This window comes from Eumetopias jubatus, unplaced genomic scaffold (assembly GCF_037043125.1).
Source record: "Eumetopias jubatus isolate StellerSeaLion01/CBP00866 unplaced genomic scaffold, mEumJub1_p1.0 scaffold_15, whole genome shotgun sequence".
NCBI classification, from domain to species: Eukaryota; Metazoa; Chordata; class Mammalia; order Carnivora; family Otariidae; genus Eumetopias; species Eumetopias jubatus.
Genome location: NW_028274821.1, coordinates 93,348,623 through 93,368,963, shown reverse-complemented (window position 1 = coordinate 93,368,963; position 20,341 = coordinate 93,348,623). Strand labels below are relative to the sequence as shown.

At 65.6% G+C, this 20,341-nt stretch overlaps 1 protein-coding gene across 18 annotated transcripts in view; it reads right to left on the bottom strand.

Annotated features, from left to right (window-relative positions):
* KCNT1 (potassium sodium-activated channel subfamily T member 1) overlaps positions 1-20,341 on the bottom strand; it is a 65,573-nt gene that overhangs the window by 16,542 nt on the left and 28,690 nt on the right. For 12 of the 18 annotated variants that reach the window (XM_088018984.1, XM_088018970.1, XM_088018983.1 and 9 more), the window contains 14 exons: positions 11,318-11,397; positions 10,564-10,663; positions 8,054-8,110; positions 7,314-7,362; positions 7,185-7,244; positions 6,385-6,459; positions 6,233-6,316; positions 5,454-5,548; positions 4,290-4,464; positions 2,452-2,622; positions 2,235-2,371; positions 926-989; positions 719-827; positions 206-314 (listed from right to left, as the gene is read on the bottom strand). In XM_088018984.1, coding sequence (XP_087875110.1) covers positions 206-314; positions 719-827; positions 926-989; positions 2,235-2,371; positions 2,452-2,622; positions 4,290-4,464; positions 5,454-5,548; positions 6,233-6,316; positions 6,385-6,459; positions 7,185-7,244; positions 7,314-7,362; positions 8,054-8,110; positions 10,564-10,663; positions 11,318-11,397 — 1,365 coding nt within the window. Of the gene's footprint in view, positions 1-205; positions 315-718; positions 828-925; positions 990-2,234; positions 2,372-2,451; positions 2,623-4,289; positions 4,465-5,453; positions 5,549-6,232; positions 6,317-6,384; positions 6,460-7,184; positions 7,245-7,313; positions 7,363-8,053; positions 8,111-8,303; positions 8,393-10,563; positions 10,664-11,317; positions 11,398-18,439; positions 18,482-19,493; positions 19,847-20,341 lie in introns of those variants that run through there. The other 6 variants (XM_088018985.1, XM_088018974.1, XM_088018971.1 and 3 more) reach the window with 5 other exon arrangements.

Here is a 20,341-nt window from a genome sequence, read left to right as displayed (position 1 = left end):
CTCGGGGGGTGGCCTGAGGGGTCACCCGAGCAGCTTTTAAAAGCTGTAAACACAACGGTCTGACTTTTAGGCGGGCGCCAACGTGTTTTGGAGCTGAGACTGGCCTCGGTGGCCTGTGGGCTCTCCCGGCACCCCACCCTGGCCACCGCCTGCGCCGTCCCTCCCCGGGCCCGCCCCCTCCCACGCCCTCTCCCCCAGCACTCACTGGCCACGGGACGTGTGCACCAGCAGGGTGATGAGCGTGGACGTGGCGGGACAGATGCAGTTGAGGGCCAGCATGGCGTACTTGCACTCCTCCTCACACACCACGTGGTCTACGGCAGGAGGGGGCAGGTGGCCGCCCAGGCCTCCCTGACCCCACAGCAGGCGGCCCACCGCCCAGCACCCTCCCCGGGGCGCCCCCTTGTCTGCCCCAGCACCTCTGTGCTTGACTCCCAGCTTGATGAGAGCTCCAGGGCTGGGGTCCTGCTCACCTGCCCCCCAGGATCCCAGTGGGGGCGCGCCCACAGACACGCCTCTCGGATGCACCGCTGACCCTGGGGCCCCGGGCGCAAGATGGTCATCTCACACGGCGAGACCTGCGTGGGCTCCACTGCGCCCCACGCCTTGCTGAGCACGCTCGGCTGTGCCCCCCGCTAGGTCTTTGCTCCAGCCCTTCTCTACACCCCACCTGGCAAAATGCACCGCCACCTGGGTGCACAGCCACGGCCCCACGTACCTGCAAACTTGACGTGGAACTTGTTCTCGGGTTTGAGAATCTGGACGTAGAGAGGGCAGTTGGGCGCGAAGTCCTTCACGGCCCAGGCGCGCAGGATGGTCTGGTGGTCCTGGGTGGGGAGGGGGGTCAGGGCTATGGGGCGGCAGCCGCTGAGGGGAGGGTCTCCGCCCTCAGGCGTCCTCCTGCTCTGGCCCCAGGGGCACTCACCGCCGCTGTGCGATCCACTTCATTGCGGCTGCTGAGGATAAAGCAGGCCTCCCCGTTGTCCATCCTGCAAAGCACCAGGTCTGAGCACAGCCGGGACCGTCCATGCTCTGTCTCAGACGTCAGGGGCTCAGCGCAGAGGCCGGAAGGGGTGGGCCCCGTCGAGACCCCACCTCACTTGGGCTGATGGCCTGGCATCAGGGCACTGACCAGCTTGCGGGGGGCCCATCCTCTATGACCCCATTAAGCCAGGGCTGGGCTGGTGGCAAAGAGGCTGGACCCTGCCCATTTGCCGGCCTGTCCCTCCCAAGGTCTGGGGACATGGATGACACATTTTGCTCTCCTCTCCCACCCTTGAGAGCCCTTGGCTGCAGCAGGGGCACCGAGGAACTGCTCACGCCCCAGGGCTGGGAGGCCTGGTCCCTCCCCACCACGTCACCCTGCACCCTACCCAGCCTGGCTCTTTGCTTGTCCCTGCCAGGCCTCTGCCTCTCCCAGCCCCTTGGCCTGGAGCTGGGTTCTGGATCACAGAAGAGGCTGGGCCCCCTGGCCACTGCCACCTCCAAGCTGGATTCCTTTCTGAAACGTTACGCGTGGGACGGTGGGACCGACCCAGGGCTCAGGAAGTGGGCAGGTGGGTGCCCCGGCTGTCCGGTCTCCTGCTTCCCCTTGGCCCGTACAACCCACAACCCATCACAAAGGATGACTAGAAGTCCTTGGTATGAAGACGTGATGAGGAGAGTGTCCCAGAACATGCACTGGCACATTCTGGAAAGTTCCATCTAACAACTTAGTCTTTTTTTTTTTTTTTTTAAAGATTTTATGTGTTTATTTGAGAGAAAGAGAATGAGAGAGAAAGCACGAGAGGGAAGAGGATCAGAGGGAGAAGCAGACTCTCTGCCGAGCAGGGAGCCCGATGCGGGACTCGATCCCGGGACTCCAGGGTCATGACCTGAGCCGAAGGCAGTCGCTTAACCACCTGAGCCACCCAGGCGCCCTAACAACTTAGTCTTCTTACGTCAAGTCACTCTGTTAGCTTGTCTTTAAAAGAAACCTTGCCCACAACCCCCATCTTCCCATCCTGGAGCCACTCCTGGAACCCCACTGCACCCCTGGACACCAGAGCAGGGGAGGGTGGGCGCTCTGGCAGCTGAGCCCTGGGCACAGGAGGACAGGTGGGCTGGGCGGCGTGGGGCCTGGCTGGGCGGCGGGCACAGAGCTGGAGCTGCGGGCCTCCCTGCTGACCCTCCCACCTCAGGCCCCCGCTCAGACAGGCTCAGGGCCCCACCCTCAGCCCCGGGACGGCACTCACTTGGCGCGCATGAGGTCCTGGTCCTTGAGCGCAGAGCCCTGGAGGTAGATGACCCGCTGGGACCACAGGGGTATCTGCAGGACCCTGCGGACCTGGGTGTCCATCTCGGTGGGGCACAGGATGACGACGTAGTAGTCCTGCGGGCGGGCCTGGGGTCAGTGTGGACTCAGCCACACCAGTGGGGAAACCGAGGCCCGTAGCGCCCAGGGCGCCTCACCTGCAGCCGGGGGTGTGCATAGAACTCGTTCAGGAAGTCCATGAGCAGGTCGATCTTGAGGGAGCTGACGCACAGAATCACGTGCTTCTCGGTCTGCGCCCGGTGACGGCTGTAATTGCCCCCCGACTTCTGCCGCTCCATCCACAGGTAGACGAGCTCCTCGAACTGCAGGTGAGAGCGGCCACGTCCCAGGTGGCCCGGGGCTCAGGGGCCCGAGAGGGTGCCGGCCGTGCGGGGAAGGGTGCTCTCCCTCGTGGGGCAGCACACGCAGAGCTGTCCTTCCCGGATAGCATAGACGGACCGGCGGCGGGTCGGGGGGGAGCGGGCGGGGGCAGACATCCCAGCGCCCGGTCCCCAGAGCCCAAGTGACCCTGACGCGATGCCCAAGTCTGCACTCCCGACATGCAGGTGACGATGAGACCCTGGGGCCATCGGCCCCCGAGATCCCTTTTGGAGAAGCCTGGGGGTGTCAGGAGAGTCTCAGGCACAGAGTCTGAAATCCAGACTCCGGGCGCGGAAGGGCACTTTGGGTGCCCGTGGGGTCCCGCCCACCCCGCCCACGCCTCCTGGACGCCAGCCTTGCGTCCTGAGTCCTTCTAAATTAGGAAAAGGACAGATGCAAGTGGCCCAGGGAAGGGAGCAGGGTCCCGCGGAGCCGCGGGGGTGCAGACGGCCTCCTGCCTCCAGCCGATTCCCCCTCCAGCTCCGGGGCCGCGGGTTACCGCAGCTTCCATCAGTGGCAGCAGCTACCCTCCAGCGGGCTCACCCGTGCTGGGCGGCCCGCCACTAGCTCGCTGAACCGGGATCGTTTCACTGAATCTATGGCGCATCTGCTAGGTTCCAGGGACAAGACCCCGTGGCCCTGCAGCACAGGACCGGCTCCACCGCCGGAGGGGGTCCCCTGGGCAGGGCGGGGGCCGTGTGCCACAGGCTCCGGGCCCAGGCCTCCTCCTCTGCCACATGGCACAGTGGCATCTGCCTCCCAGGGCCAAGAGGGGTAAGGGGCATGACCGTGCCAGGTTCAAGTCGTGTCCCCTAAGAGTCACGTCCACTCGGAACCTCCCCGTGGGACCTTATGTGGAAACAGGGTCTTTGCAGGTATGATTAGTTAAGGTGAGGTCAGATGGGATTGGGGTGGGCCTCCTAAAATGAGGGCAGAGAACATGGAGGAACACGCAGGGAGGAGGCACGTGAGGACGGGGGCAGGGACGGGAGGGATGCAGCCACAAGCTGGGGGAGCCCGGGGATCCCCGCGGCTCTGGAAGCAGGGAGGGCATGAAGGAAAGCCTCCCTCGGGGTCTCCAGAAGGAGCCGGCCCTGCCGACACCCCGGACTCAGACTCGGGCCTCCAGACGGGGACCGGACGTTTCTGCCGTGTGATGCCCGCGTGTGTGGTGCCGACGGCTGCCCCCGGACGTGTGGCGAGTGCGGGCAGCAGTAACCACTGCCGCCTTCTGGGAGGGGGATTAGCGGGCACGCCGCTGTCTTTGCTCTTGTCTGAGGGCGCTAACCAGGCAGCGGACTTAAGCGGAAGGACACGGGGAAGAAAGGGGGACCACCCCGTTCCACCCTCCCAGAGGGGGCGGGCAGCTACTCCAGCAGTGAGCTCAGCCGCATCCTGGCTCCTGAGCATTCAACCCCAGCCCCGTCCACCAACAGACGGCGGCCCCCCCGTCGAGAACGCCGCCCCCGGCTCCTCGGCCCGCTGGCCGTGGCCACCCCACGGGGCCCGCTGTGAAGGGCCCACCCCTCCCAACCCACTCGGGTCTCTGACGTTGCTCATTCCCGTGCTGGGCGCCGGGTGGTGGGGGGCACGGGAGCCGGAGGCGCACCTGCAGCGGGAGCACCACAAGGGCCACGCAGATCATGATGACCACCAGCAGCTGGGACGGCCAGATCTTGGGCGTCACGTCGCCATAGCCCACGGTGGAGAAGGTGACGATGCAGAAGTAGAAGGCCGTGAGAAGGGAGAGGTTCTCGCCTGCTCGCTCCAGGTGCTGGATGCCACAGGTCCTGCAGATCCGGGCGGTCAGAGGGCTGTGGGCGGGGCCGCAGCCACCACAGAGCTCCCGGGGTGCAGCTCTGCCTGCCCAGGTGCCCCCATCACTGGCAGGGGGACCCCCACCCCACACGTGGTCCTGAGTCCAGCTCAGTCCATGTGGGCTTCTGGCACTTGCCCCCCCCACCGCCCCTGTCTGCCAAAACCCCGCTCAACCCAGCCCTTCGGATTTCCCCCTGGACATTCCCTTTCCGGCCCACAGCTCTTTCGAGGCCCCTGGAAAATGCACCCCAAGGTTGGATGGGGAGTTGCGCTGGTTGAGTGTGGGCCTGGGGGCCACTGGGGGTCGGTGTGCCCCCGGCTGGGAGCCCCCATATGCCACCCCACCTCTGAGCCTCCTCCTCACCCAGGAGGTCAGATAGGGCATGGGGCTTGCCCAGCCCCTCCCGGGCTCAGAGCTGCACAGCCCTGCTGCCCACGCCTGTGACCAAGTCCCGGTCCCCAGACGGAAGGTGCTGCTGGCAGGGCCTAAGGGGCCCACAGCACCCACCATGGGGTGCTCAGCATAGAGACAGGCTCAGAGACCCTCCCCCAGGGGGACAGGTGCCGGGAGAGAGCGGGCTGAATCACCAGGGAGCTTTCCACCCTGTGGATGCGGGTCCTGCTCCGCCGAGCTCTGTGTGTTGGTAGGGCGTGGGGAAGGGGAGGCAGGAAGCACGTGGCCCTCCTTCTCTCCTTCCCAGACCTTGATGCCTGCCCCTCGTCCTTGCCCGGGGCACAGGAGGTGGTGACTGGCTTCACCAGCACCGGGCAGGGCCCGACCCCTGCCTCCTCCTAGAGGAGCCGGACTTAGGCCTCCGGCCCCCTGGGAGTGTGGGCTCTGAGCCGTCCCCCGGGCCTTGGGTCAGACTGCCACCTGCCACGCTGGGGCCCTTCTGACTTCTTGGACACCAAGGTGAGGGCCGTCCGGAGGGCTGGTGGGACCCCTGCAGGGCGCACTCACCCCGTGAACACCAGACACAGCAGGGTGCAGAACAAGATGAGGACCTGGTTGAACATGGCCGACTGCGTGCGCAGGATGGCGCGGTGGAAGTCATTCTGCGGGATGCGGGGCGGTCAGGGGCAGAGCCTGGGACCCGCCACAGAGCCGGGGCCCTTCTGGCCGCACGTCCCAGGGCCCGTGAGTGAGCAAGAGAGGGGAGGTGTAGCGGTATCCCAGGCCTTGCCACGGGACACCTGCTCTCAGCCCTCAGCTCTCTGCAGCCTCCTCTCGCGACCCCCACGGTGGGGGTGGGCGGGGGGCACAGGACTGGAAGGCCCTGGCTTTAGTTAGGATGGGGGTGAGCCCAGGGGGCCCGGACTCAGAGGGGACGGCCGCCCCGGGGGGGAACCCGTGTCAGGCTGCCTGCTGACAGCTCGGTAAAGGGGTCTTGGCCAGACACTCAGCAGAGGGTCTGTCCGTGAGCCCGGGGCACGTGGGCCTGGTCTTTGTGGCCCATTTGCTTTTGCCCCTCCTCCCCGCAGCCACTTATTTCCTGGGCTCAGGCAAAGCTCCGGGCTGAACCTGCTCTGTAGCACGAGGCAGAGGCGAGTCCTGGTCAGGACAGAGACAGAAGGGCGGAGACCGGCCTTTCGCGGTGACAGACATAGCACGCCTCTGCTTATCACCCTGGCCTCCTGGGGCACTGAGGGACGGTGGCCAGCTCCCCGCCAGGCTGGGGGCGTCCTGGGGGGCTCACCACCCAGGCCAGGAGGACGGCAGCTGCCCAGCCCGCGGCTTACGATCATGTTTTCCAGGGCATGCTTGGCCAGCCAACAGTTCAGAAACACGGGGATGAACAGGTTCCTCAGGGGCGCCCAGAATATCTGTGAAGGAGACGAGTCAGGGGGCTGGCACTGGCGGTACCCCACTCTTCACACGGCTGCTCACCCACCGTGACAATGAAGGGCAGCGTGTTGATCATCTCCAGGACGAAAGAGACTCGGAAGATCTGCTCCCAGATGTTCCCCTGGGGACCGTGGGGGCAGGAAGAGAAAGACAAGCCAGCCAGGAGGTCAGGGAGCGGGGTGGGGGTCAGGGAGCGGGGTGGAGGTCAGGGAGTGGGGTGGGGGTCAGGGAGTGGGGTGGGGGGGCGAGCCAGCCAGGAGGTCAGGGAGGGGGGTGGGGGTCAGGGAGTGGGGTGGGGGGCGAGCCAGCCAGGAGGTCAGGGAGCGGGGTGGAGGGGCGAGCCAGCCAGGAGGTCAGGGAGTCGGGGAGAGGTCAGGGAGCGGGTTGGGGGGGCGAGCCAGCCAGGAAGTCAGGGAGCGGGGTGGGGGGCGAGCCAGCCAGGAGGTCAGGGAGTGGGGTGGGGGTCAGGGAGTGGGGTGGGGGGGCGAGCCAGCTAGGAGGTCAGGGAGTAGGGGAGAGGTCAGGGAGTGGGGTGGGGGGGCGAGCCAGCCAGGAGGTCAGGGAGCGGGGTGGGGGGGCGAGCCAGCCAGGAGGTCAGGGAGTGGGGTGGGGGTCAGGGAGTGGGGTGGGGGGGCGAGCCAGCCAGGAGGTCAGGGAGTCGGGGAGAGGTCAGGGAGTGGGGTGGGGGGGCGAGCCAGCCAGGAGGTCAGGGAGTGGGGTGGGGGGGCGAGCCAGCCAGGAGGTCAGGGAGTGGGGTGGGGGTCAGGGAGTGGGGTGGGGGGGCGAGCCAGCCAGGAGTGGGGTAGGGGGTCAGAGGGGAGTGTCAGCCCAGGTGGGGGTACTCACTTTGTAGCTGAGGTAAATGAGGAGCATTGTCTCCAGGAAGCTTATTATGGCCACGATGACCTAAGAGGGGTGGAGCCTGAGTGGGGCTGGGGGTAGCAGGGCCCACCCGGAGCCATGCCCCCCACTCACCTGAATCGCCCACAGAGTCATCTTTCTTTCCACCCAGAGGATGGGCGCCCTGGGGAGGGAGGGAGGTGAGCCTCGGGCTGTTATCCCCCAGCCCCCGGGCCTCTGCTGACCCCAAGCTGCCCCTTGGGCAGATGGAGAGAAAGAACAGGAGGGGAAGGGGACGCTCCCCAGGAAAGGAGGCAGGCTGGAAGCTGGGGGGCGTGGGGCAGCGCTGCAGGCTCAGGGGGCCCTTCACCCTGGACAGGCTCGCTGGGGCAAGTGCAGACTGAGCCCGGGGCTCCCTTCCTCCCCAGTCCAGCCGGGCTCTGGGGCTCTGGGAGGTGCAGCCCAGCGGGGGAGGGGCAGCATCTGCTGGAATGCTGCTGGTCCTACGGAGGTGGCCGAGCCCCAGGGGACGGATCCTCAACTCCAGACCAGGCATCGCGGTCGCTCTGGGGCCACGGCTGTCCTTGGGTGAACGTGTCACCCACAGGAGGAGTAGTTACGACTCACTGAGGCCCTCCCCGCTGCCCCCCTCCCCACCCACAGTCTGTGGGCTGAGCTAGAGCGGGGGTGGGGGGCCGGAAGGGGCCTGCTGAGTCAAGTCCCTTGTGGTGATGCCTATCATTCCAACATGGCCCCCGAGCCCTCAGGTGCTCTGAGGGGCACCCCAGCGCCACCCAGCGCCGGGGCCAAGGCTGCGCTTCTGTCCCGAGGGGCTGGGCCAGGGCAAGGTTCCCAAAGCTGGCCAGGGAACTCACCAATTGATCTCGGAGGATGAGCCATTGAAGGTGTAATTCTGCTTTGGGCAGCCCCAGCTGTGGAGAGACAGAGCTGGCCCAGCCGAGTCCCTGAAGAGATGCTTCCCCAGGTTGCCGTGGGCTCAGGGAGCACGGTGGGTGGCCACCCACCCCACCCCACCCAGGGCCAGCTCCCTGAATCTCAGACAGGCTGAAATGCAGCCTGCCCCCACCCCACAGACCCCCGGGCAGGCAGGGTGGGAAAGCGCACCATGCTGGGGCAGGGAAGCTGGGCATTCTGCCTGGTCTGACAGGAGGTTGCTGGGGAGGGTTGTCAGAGGTGGACCATGGGGCGCTCAGTGCAGTGCCTCCCGGAGACTGGAGCTGCCACAAACAAGGCTGGACGGTGCATGAGAGATGGGGGAGAAAGCTGAGCTCCCACCTTGAGGTGCTGACTCCAAGACGCATGTCTCTGAGTCACTCTCAAGAACAAGCCTCTCTACACCAGCTGGATGCCCAGCCCCTGGGAAGGCGGTGGGGGCACGGCAGACCTGTTTATTCTGCCCCAGGATGTAACCAACGCCAGGGTCACTGACCAAGGGGATCTCACTCTCACAGAGCCCCATGGTGATAGGCAGCTCCCTCCTCCTTTTCTTCCAACTGACCCACTTCCCCTGAGCCTCACTGGGGCTATTGTTGCAAACTCAATGCTCACAGATGTGGCTGGCTGTCCTCCCACGCACTCACCACCCATCTACCATCCATCCATCCACCCACCTACCATTCATCCGTCCATCCATCCATCCACCACCCATCCATCCATCCACCCACCATCCATCCAACCATTCATCCACCATCCCCCCACCTTCCATCCATCCATCCATCCATCCACCTACCATCCATTCAATCATTCATCCATCCATCCACCAACCGTCCAGCCATTCATCTACCATCCATCCATACATCCATCTGCTATCCATAGTTCATCCGTCCATCTATCCAGCCATTCATCCATCATCCATCCAACAATTCATCCACCATGCACTTGTTCATAAGTCATCCATCCACCCACCTATCCACCCGTTCTACCCATACTTCCACCAGGCCCCTTCTCCATTCATTTCCCCTCCCCCTTGCCCATCCATGTGCTAGGCATTGGGCAATGAATATGATAGACCTGGTCCCTGTAGGGTTGTGGAACCAGATGCTCAGGAGCCTCTGGGAATGGGAGAAGGTGGGATGAACTCAGGAAAGTAGTTTGAGAGTCAGTCAGAGTCCCCAGTTTTCCTTCTCAAACCAGCATGGCTGGATCTGTGCAACCCCACCCGGGATGAAGACAGGAGGGGTTCTAAGGGAGGGTGAAAGAGTGTCTCTGGCCTGGGGACACCAGACCTGGCTGCATGCAGGGGATTAAGTGCAACTTGCACTGTCCTTAGGCCCCAGCTTCCTCCCTGGCTCGGCCTGGGAGCCCAGTGGCCACGGTTTACCCTCAGGGAAGAGGCGGGAAGAATCTGCTCTGAGGAGTGAGCCTGTTCACCCAGATGACAGTGATGACCAGGCTGCCCGACCTGACAGTGGGGCCCTCAGCATGTGAGTGCCCACCCTTAGTGTGAGCGGCTAGGGAAACTCACTTGGTGTGAGCTCAGGAAAAGCACAGACTGAGCCAAAGACAAAAACATAAGAAAGAAACCAGGTTCCAGATATCACCTCTGGAGAAGTGGGAAGGCAGTGCCTGCCTGAAGCAAGAAAGAGCTCTCAGAAATTAAAGCACGACGCAGAAAGATGGAGCCCAGGCTGGTGGGAAAGCTAAGGAAGTCGCACGAGAGGAGAAACAGGGAAGACGGTCATCCAGAACCACAGGCCCGGGCATCGGAAGCCCAGAGGCAGTGGAGGGGAAGGAGTGTAATCTTCCAAGGCCATGTTCCCCCTGGTCTGGCGTGAGAGAGAAGGGGCCACGCCAAGGTGTCCCAAAGACTGCCAGACACAGGCACAGAGAGATTCCACCAGCCTGCCAGGAAGACAACTGTGCTTCCCACAAGGATGACAAGCAGAAACGGTAGCAGGAAGACCACATGGTGAGAGGGGCCGAGGCCGACTCCCCTGCACTCATGAGCCTGCAGGACAACTCACAACTGAAGGGGGTGCCGCCTGTGCTCCATGCTGGGGAGGCAGGCCCAGGAGGGGCAGGTGCGACCGCGTGCAGCCCCGAGAAAGGAACCAAGAGGCCCTGCCTGGCTTGTAATCCGGCCCCCTCCCCGGCTGAAGGCAGCACAGAGCCGGTCACTGAGCCCCTCCTGTGCACCACTGGATGCACACCCACAGTCCACGGCCAGGGGACCCTTCTCCCCGGGCTGAGCCCGTTGGTCAGCAGGACCCCGAGTGCGGCATCCCGGGCCCAGCTCTGTGGGGGAGGACACTGGGAAGGAAGGACTCCCCGAGGGGCCGGGCCGGGCCAGGTGCTGGGCACACGCCCCATGCTGACACCATCAGCCTCGGGGCCGGCGAGCTGCCACAGCCCCCAGCTCACCCACCATCCAATCCCCAGGGCTGGGTCGTCAAGCAGGACTCGGACGATGTAGAGCAAGCAGGTAAGCAGCTTCAGGGAGAAGTTGAACAGCCGGATCCTCAGGCCTGCAGCGGAAGGGTGGGCACGTCAGGGCTCCTGGCCACCGGAGTCCCACGGCAGTCCCTGCCAACAGCTCCCCCTGGGCGCCTGGGGCCCCCTGGACAGGGCTGTCCGCAGGGACTGAGGGACTGCTCTGCATTGTCAGGGGCTGCTGCTGGCCAGCCTCTGAGAGCCTCCATCCCTGTCCTGCCTTACAGGTGTGGGTGCAGACGGCTCCCCACACCACTCACTCCTTGGGGCTAGGGGGGCCTGGGGGGTACACTGGTGGCCTAGGACTCAGGGGTACCACCTCCACGCCCCATCCTGCATCCCAGCTCCTGCTGGGAAAGCAGGCGGAGGGAACCTGTCAGGGGAGGGGTGGGGTTGCACGGAGGGGACCAGGGAACCTTGCAGGGTGTGGGTAGGAGGGCCCAGCCCAGCCCAGCCCGGTGTCCAGCAGGGGGGTAGGGTCCCCACAGTTTCCGGGTCCCGCCTCCCACTGGGGGGAAGGTGGCCTGAAGCTGAGACCGGGAGCCTTCCCCCTGCGCCTACCACTCACTGACACAGCTCCTCCTCTGTCCCGGCCCCTGACCCCCACAGGCCCCCCCGCTCACCGACAAACCCCCCTCCCCCCACCCTGCCACCCCCGCAGGCCCTGCCCCCCACAGGCCCCCACTCACTGGATCTCTGATTTTTGATGAAGAACAGCTTGAGCCGCTCCTTGAAGGTGTTCTCATTGACGTAGAACTCCACCTGGACCCTGGGGACGGGAAGAGGGGCATGGGGGCTCTGGACAGTGGGGGCTCACGCAGGGCCAGACCCGCTACTCCCACACTGCAGGAGCCCAGCAGACAGACAGAGGGCGGCAGCAGGATGAGATCACACCCCTCCCCATGGTGACCAGTGCACCTGCGTGGTTCTGGCAGACCTGCCCACCCACCCTTGCAAAGCCACTGCGCACAGCTGGGGGCCGGTCAGTGGTCACCAACTCAGCATCAGGGCCCCCGGAGGTGAACACCCATGGGCCCCCAGCCTGGACTGTCATAGGCAGCCAGCCACCCGGATTAAATGCACCCTGTGTGGCCCTCAGCACGGGCTCAAAACATGCCAGCTCATCTATATAGAATGTTCTGGAAGCTGATAGTCAGTTGCTCTGTCTGATGGCCCCTGGTGGCTGTGCCCCGAGACTAGCTGCAGCCTGCAAGATGGTCAGGCTGAGGGGCCAGCAAGATGTGACCTTCCCTGCACTCGCCGTCAGGCCAGCACTGGGCCCCTCCAGCCCCGGCTGCTCTCCGTCCCTCGGGCTCGCCCGTACACCCGGTGAATGTCCACATGCTCCGAGTCCTGCCCAGGCTCCCAGCGTCCTGGGACAGACCACAGCAGACCCAGCATGTCAGTGAGGGAGTCGCTGTGGGAAGGGCCGTCTGGTCCCTGGGGGGTAACACAGAGCCTGGGGCAATGGGCCACTGCCTGCCACTGCCCTGGCCTCAGACAGGGGCCCTCCTGTGGCTGCTGGGCCCGGCGTGCTGGGCTGATTCCCCCAGAACGGCCATTGTCCGCCAGGGTGGGGGCTCCGACCTGCCGTGGGTGGGCTGTGCACAGAGGCCCTGGCTCCCACTGAGGCAGAAGTTAGCCCTGCTTTTACCCTGACAGCAGCTACGGGGCTGCCCCATCTCGAGAAGGGTCTGCAACCGTCCTCGCTCCCCAAAGCCTGTTCTGGGCAGAGCGCGGGACACAGATGCCGTCTGGACGGGCCCTGGGGGTGGGCCCTCGGGAGGGGCCTTGGGCAGGGCGCCGGCACCTCCCTGACCTGCTCCAGGCTGGGGGCCTTGGCCACAGTGGCCTCTGCTGATCACAGGGCTCAAGAAGGGGCCCAGAGGAGGCAGGGGTGGTGTGGGCCCCTCTCCACTCTTGGGTCCTGGTGCAGGGTGGTCATCCAGCCACACCCTGGACTCCTGGAGCCGAACAACAGGAAGGGCCTCCTACAGACCAGGGAGGTCCAAACCCAGAGCCAGTAGCCAACGCACCCCCTGGTGCCCCAGCACACCCCTGCACCCCAGCACACCCCTTGGTGCCCCAGTACACGCCCTGGTGCCCCAGCACACGCCCTGTACCCCAGCACACACCCTGGTGCCCCAGCACACGCCTGTACCCCAGCACACACCCTGGTGCCCCAGCACACGCCTGTACCCCAGCACACGCCTGTACCCCAGCACACACCCTGGTGCCCCAGCACACGCCCTGGTGCCCCAGCACATGCCTGTACCCCAGCACACACCCTGGTGCCCCAGCACACGCCTGTACCCCAGCACACACCCTGGTGCCCCAGCACACGCCTGTACCCCAGCACACGCCTGTACCCCAGCACACACCCTGGTGCCCCAGCACACGCCCTGGTGCCCCAGCACATGCCTGTACCCCAGCACACACCCTGGTGCCCCAGCACACGCCTGTACCCCAGCACACACCCTGGTGCCCCAGCACACGCCTGTACCCCAGCACACGCCTGTACCCCAGCACACACCCTGGTGCCCCAGCACACACCCTGGTGCCCCAGCACACGCCTGTACCCCAGCACACGCCTGTACCCCAGCACACACCCTGGTGCCCCAGCACACGCCCTGGTGCCCCAGCACATGCCTGTACCCCAGCACACACCCTGGTGCCCCAGCACACCCCTTGTACCGCAGCACACGCCTGTACCCCAGCACACGCCCTGTACCCCACCACACGCCTTGGTGCCCCACCACACGCCCTGTGCACCACCACACGCCCTGGTGCCCCAGCATATGCCTGTACCCCAGCATACGCCCTGGTGCCCCAGCAAATGCCCTATACCCCAGCACACCCCTGTACCCCAGCACACGCCCTGTACCCCACCACATGCCCTGGTGCCCCAGCAAACGCCCTGTACCCCAGCAAATGCCCTGTACCCCAGCATACCCCATGGTACCCCAGCATACCCCATGGTACCCCACGACAGCACAACCCGTCCCAGCACATGCTCTGGACCCCAGCATACCCTCGATACCCCAGCACACTCTCTGTACCCCAGCACACTCCCTGTACCCCAGCACACGCCCTGTACCCCAGCACATGCCCCGTACCCCACTGTATCGCAGCATAAGCTCGTTTCCTCTCTCTCTTTGGAAGGGAACTTCCTTTGGAACCCCTGAATCCCATCTTCCTCCGTAGGTGCCACATGGAGCTGGGTCGGGAGGCCCCTGATGGTCTCTGGGGAGTTGGTCAGACAAACCTGGCTGGGCCTGGGTCCAGTCTGGTCAGGTCATGGGGGCAGATGCAGCTCACTGAGTTGGGACTCCCCAGGGCCCCAGAGCACCCAGCTCAGGAACACACCCTCCCCACCACGCTCCGGCCCTCTCCCGGCAAAGCCTCGACACAGGGGTCTCCCAACCCCACCTGTGCCATCTATTCAGGCTTGCTCCCTGGCCAGCAAGGCCCTGCCCGGCCCCGGTGGCTGGTGGCCATCGGGCTCCTTCCTCCTCAGCCTCCCAGGGCACTGCCCACGCTGCCCTCCTACCCCAACCTGCTCTGGTCACCTCCTTCTCCCCCAGACTCCTTGGCTATCCCCGATCCCAGCTCTGAACGTGCGATGCCCCAGGACTGGTCACGGGTCCCTCTCGATGCCCACCTGGCTTGCTTCTGCAAGGTGACTTCGAAACCCCAGCTCTCCTCTGAGCCCCCAGCTGCCCTCCAACATCGCCCCTTGGGGTGTTGCTCCCTAGACCAAGCAGGACCAGCCCCTCCCCAGGCCAGAGGCGGCTCCCCTCCCCCACGTCAGACCTCAGACCCTCCCCCACCCAGAGCACCCTCTATGCCACTGAGAGCGAGCCCCTATCCTGTGGGCTCCACTCCCTTCCGGGGGTCCCACCACTTCTGCCTCCCCTGCCTGTTCCTGCTGGAGGCCAGTAGGTGAGACAAAGGGCAGGAGGCCAGAGTCCTTAGCTCCTTCCCGCGGTCTCTGTTGGGAAAACCCAGGGACTCCCAGCTCCTTCCCGGGCACCCCCAAACCTAACCTGACCTACTTCCCACCAGCCACTTGCTGCACAGGTGCCTTTCCTGGTCCCTCCCCTGCCTCCCAGGCCCGTGGGGTCAGGACTGCTGACCTGGGGCTGCTCAGGCCCTGACACCTTCGCTTCCAGGTCCCTGTCCCCTCCCCTGCTCCCCAAAAGTGGAACCCTAGTCGCTCCTCGGCCGGCCCTTGTCTGCTTGTGGGGGCAGCTGCAGACACCCATCGGGACAGCCCCCCCCCAAGGTGGTCGGTGGTCAGCGGCCTGCAGGTGGGGGCGGGAAGGGCTGGCACACGTGGCCGTGTGGCTCAAGCCTGCAGGGCCAGGGAGCGTCAGGAAGCCTTCCCCACTTTTAAGTTTTCATGAGCGGTGGCTGCCCACTTCTAGCACCGACACAGAGCAAATTACAAGCTGTCCTCTTATCCCGAGACACAGGTGGTGATGAGCATAATTAGGCCGGCCCACGAGGAAATGCCTTCCAGAGCAGCCCAGACCCCACAGCCCCAGGTTCACGGCCCAGGCTGGGCCTGGCTGAAGGATGCGCTCTGGGCTCGGCAAGCTGGCGGGAAGAAGCAAGGGGGCCTGGGGTCACAGACAGTCTGGCCTGCCCGAGGCCCTGGCCCTCCACTGCCTGGCTGCCCTGTGGGCCCTGCACCTCTCTGAGCCCCAGCCTCCTTACCGGGGGAATGAACAGTGACAGGACCGTCTGCCACAGCATCTTGAGGGTGCCAGGCCGGGGACATTGGCTCTGGAGACGTTACCTGTCCTCCCTGCACCTCAGGCTCGTCCCTGTGAAGTCTGGCCAACCGCTCGTACCCGGATGGATTAAGTGACAGACCGCCGCAGTGCGGGGCCTGCGGCCTGGCACCCACCGGCTCGGAAGGTGCCAGTGATCAGGGCTGATCTGATTCCCACAGCGGCCCGCTCTGTCGCTCACATCACCCCGGGTAGATGGGCCCTGGGCCATAAATCCACGTGTGGCTGCAGACGGTGTGTGGCCCATGCCCTCTGTGGGCAGGGGTGTGACCCTGGCTGGGGCCGCCCCCTCCCCCGATGGCTGGTCCAGCTATGGCTCAAGGCCCTCTGATGGGCCGGGTGACCAAGCTCACAGGAAGCCGCCTGCGGGAGGGCCGGGAGAGGGGCCCTGGGAACCCACACACGGTGCAGTGGCCTCGGAGCTCGGTGTCGGCATCCAGGGCCAGCGAACACTGCCTGGGTGCCACAGGCTGGGGTGAAGTGAAGGGGTCTACCTTCCTACGTGTCTGTTCTCGGTGAGAGGCCTGGAGGGGAAGGCTGGGCGCGCCAAGGCCACTGCTGCCAGGGGCCCGGTCTAAGGCAGGGGTGCCCCACGGGCGTGCACCGGATAGGCCTGGTCTGGGGCCCAGAGGCTGCAGGAAGCCTGCGTCTCAGACAGCCAGCATACCGCCTGGGGTCAGGCCACCAGCCCCGAGGACTGGACAGGCCAAACCTGGGTCCCATCCCTGGGACAATCCTCAGCCCTGGTTCCTCTGTCCACAGAGGTGAGTGGCTCTCAGGCTGGTGAGGACAGGGGTCCAGGCCGAGCAGACAGAAAGGCCATCTCCCTGAGTCCTGCCATGGGGCCCCTCAGAGGGCTCCAGCCAGACTCATCCCTCCATGCACGGGAAAGATCCAGCAAGGCCCGAGACTGGCCAGGATAACCCTGTGGGTCACAGGCACTGGGGGCTCTGGGCTCCCCATGGGGCCAGGGCCTCTTGAATGTTTGGGGTGGAAGCTCAGTCCCTAGCTGGCTCTGCCCCATCCCCACCTGGCTTGTGTTTGAGCAAGGCCCACTGCCTGCCTGGGCCCCACAGTCTTGCCCACACTGGAGTGGACCCCAAGAAGCTCCCCTTGCTCTGGCAAAGCAGCTCAAACCTCACCCACCTGGTGCCAGGACCTGCCAGGGGAGCCGGGCACGGGGAGGCTGGGGGCCGTCCAGCTCCCTGCTGACCAGCAGGCTGACCGGTGGGCCAATAGGTAGGCCCCGCAGAATCCTTGCAGGCAGCTCTGGCACGGATGGCCTGTGCCGGGAAGCTCCAAAGGCAGGGCCCCGTGGTTGGCCTGAGGGGAGGGTGGCCAGACACTAAGCACACGGCCACGGGCCAGGCCCACCCGCGCAGCCACAACAGCTGTGCACTCACATGGGGCCGAGATCCGACTGCTCACTTCCCTTGGTCTGCCGCTGTGTGCTGCCGGCTCTCTGGCAGGCGCCTGGGAGCTCCCTCCGCACCAGAACCCACACACTGACAGGCGAGAGAAAGGGCAGGGCCCAGGCCCACCTGCCAACCCTGAGGCCAGCTATTCTGAGAAAGGGCAGAGCCTGGGCGCAGCCCGGGGACCCAGACCAGGACAGACGTGTGGCTAGCGCCACCCCCGGACGCTGGCACTTCCTGAGGCCTGCGGGCAAAGGAGCCGGGCGTGGAGGCACGGAACACTGGCCGGGGAGCCTGTGGGGCGGTGGGCACTGGGGGTGTGGGGTGGGCATGAAGGCTCCCTGTCCTTGCCCCTCCAGCCCAAACCTGCAGACTCACTGGTGGGAGGCTGGTGGCCACATCCCTCCCGCACCCCTACCCTCATCGGGGTGGCTCAGGATCCACCTCAAAGGGAGGCTGGAGGGTTGGGGGGGCGCTGGAAGGCTTTCCTCTAGTGCCTGCCCACTGCCGCGGGCCTGCTGCAGGGACCTCCCCTGGGTCGGGAACCTGGAGGAGCAGCCGGAGGACCGGAGAAAGAGGGGGGACAGTGGCTTCTCAAACCAGCAGACGGGCCCAGCCTGGGCCTTCTGTATAGAGTGGTCCCGCCGGGGACCTCCTGCGCGCATGTCGGAGAGGGGCCCTTGTTCTGGCACCCTCGGCTGGGCCGGGGCCTGGGAGAGCCTCCTTGGGGTGGCCTGGGGTGTATGCTCTGCCAGTGACAACCCTGGGGGGCAGGCCCTGCAGCCTCAGCCCCTCGGGTGGCTGCACACTGTCCGTATTCTTCCGGGCAGCCCGGGGTGCCGGGGAGAGCCCTGCCTTCTACCCCGCCCGTTACCCACCGCACCACGGCGGCCTGGGCCGGCCCAGGCTTCAGGCTCCCACACTCCTGATGGGAGAGTCCCAGCCCCAGTCTCAGGCTGCAGGGAGACTGGTCAGCAGCCCGAAACACGGAGGGAGCAGTGTCGCTGCCAACAACGTGAATGAATGAAATCAGGTCCCACTTGGCGGCCACCCTGAGCGCCGAGGGCCTGGGCAGGATGTGGCTGCTCTGAGGAGGACTCTGGTCTCCCTGGCCTCAAGGCCACCCTCCACTTGACCTAGGTCTGAACTGAAGCCAGGAATAGCCTTGCGCTGGGGGCCTGGACGACGCAGGTCGCCCAGGCTGGCTGAGGCGGGAGGGTCCCCGCAGCCATCTGCATGCCTGTCCCTGTATGGGCAAAGGCTCGGGGTCCCCATTCCCACTGTCTGGCCACTTCTGAGGGCTGTGGCCACCCCTGTGGGAGGCTGTGGGTCTCTGCCTCTGGACAGCCCTGTTTCCTACGCCAGGGCCCCTCCCCGGGGGGCTGCCCGCTATCCTGTCCTCAGCCTCAGCTTCATCGCCCAGGTCCGCGGCTCCTGCTGGTGCAGGGAGGTGGTGGCCGGTGCTGCCTCAAGCCTGCTCCTGCCTGGAGTGTCCCCCCCCCAGAGCCGGCAGGGCCTGAGCCCCCTCCTCCCAGAGTCCGCTGCGGGTGCAGGAATGCTTGTCCGTCCCTGCTTCGGCCCCCTCCCTGCAAGCACTTACTGAGACAGAGAGGAGTCCAGACTGAAATCTTCCACATGAAGCCTGGGGACAGACACAAGTGGTCATGTCAATGCAGAAGACAGATGGACGGAGGGTGTGGGCTCTTGGACACTCAAGGAGGCTCTGGGCAGGGTCCGAGGGAAGTGGGGGCGCACCCATGTGCATGCGCCCCCCCCTCCCCCCGGCCCACAGAGTCCCCAGGCAGGCAGAGGAGCCCACGGGAGGCAGCTTGCAGCGGGGCAGTGACCGTGCCTGGCGCCCTCGGTGCCCGAGAAAGCAGCACAACACAGGCAGCAGCCGCCACATGCGCCCCCTGCCCAGGCCGGATCCCACCCAAGGCCAAGGCCAAGGCCAAAGCCAAGGCCAAGGCCAAGGCCACCCACCTCCAGCCCAGGGATTAGGTCAGGATCAGCCCATTTGGCTAGCGCTCACTGTCCTTGCTCCCGCCAAGCCTGCCCCAGGCACCATGAGCCCGGCTCCAGGGAAAGGCCCCACTTTCCACCTGGCAAGCTGACTCGGCAAGGGCCAGTTCCCACACGAGACATGAAAGCCAGGCTCCCTTGTCTCAAGTCTGCCCACCTCCCCTCTGCTCCCTGCTCTCCGCGGGCCTAGCCACAGAGCCCACCGGCCCTGCATCTTGACTTCCCAGTGACAGGGCAGGGTTGCTGAGGCTTCTTAGGGGGTGCCCAGATGCACACCTCCACTGGCCAGCAACCACACAGCTCTTGCCCTTTGGGCCGCCTGCCCTAGGGTTCTGCCAGCCTGGCCACATGCAGCTGACACCAAGATGGCTGGGCCCGGACTGGAGGGGAGGCTGGTGGGAGCTATGGGGCTCTGGGGACTGGCCCCTGGGGGGCTGGTGGGGGTGTGTGCCCACAGAAAGTCTACTCTTTGCTGATGAGGTGCCCATCTGGAAGACTTCAGGACCTCTCTTAGTCCTCAAGGCAGCCATGCTCCAGAAGAGGAAGCGTAGGTTCAGAGAGGACCACTGTCTCCCAAGGCCATGGGCAGGGCTCCCAAGGAGCCGGTCTGTAGGGCTGGGGCAGCCCCTCACCATGGGCCGGGCTGCAGGCACACGCCCACTGCTCCCTGTGCAGGGCCCTCTGGGTGGGCAGGCTCCTCTCCTGGTGCCCCGGCCTGCAGCTCCTGGTGCTTGGGTGGGCAAGGCGGGGTCGCAGGACACTCCTGGGGACGATGTCTGGACAGGGTGTGCGGAGGGGCTGGGCTCCACATGGAGCAGGGGAAGCCAGGGCTTCACCAGGCCTCAGCCTGTCGTCACTGGGAGCTTCTGGCAGATCCTCCATGTTTGTCCGGCTCAGGTTCCCTTTCGCTGGCCCCGACACTGCCCCGAGCCCTGAGTCGGGGTGACAGCTGTGCCGGGGGGTGGCAGGAGCCTGGCAGGGCCACGGCTGTTGCGGTGGAGCTAGAAACTCACCGAGAGTGGGTGGGGGTGCTGGGGGGATGTGGAGAATGGCAGGGTTCCTGGAGGAGCACGGGCCGCATGAAGGGGAGGAGGGAGAGTGGGGGAGGGGCTCTGCTGCTGCTGCTGGACTGTGACAGGCAGGCTCGGGGTCACAGCCAGCATGTGGGGTCCTGGCAAGAACAGCAGGGAAGTAGGACCACATTGGAGCCCCAAGGACCCCGAGATGTGGAGGCTACGTGCTGGGCTTGCAGCACCCGGGGAGGACCCGGCGCGGGAGCGCAGAGGGAAAGGTGTTTCCTTCCGTCCTCAGACCCACAATACACAGAAGCTCCCAGGGCCCTGCAAGCAGGGATGGCCCTGCCCCTCCAGGCCCATCCTCGGTGGCCAGAGAGGCTGCCAGGAGGACAGACTGCGCCCGGTGGCCACTCAATGCAGCCCCCACCTGGGGCTCACGGGGATCCTAATCCAGGCCAGGCGCT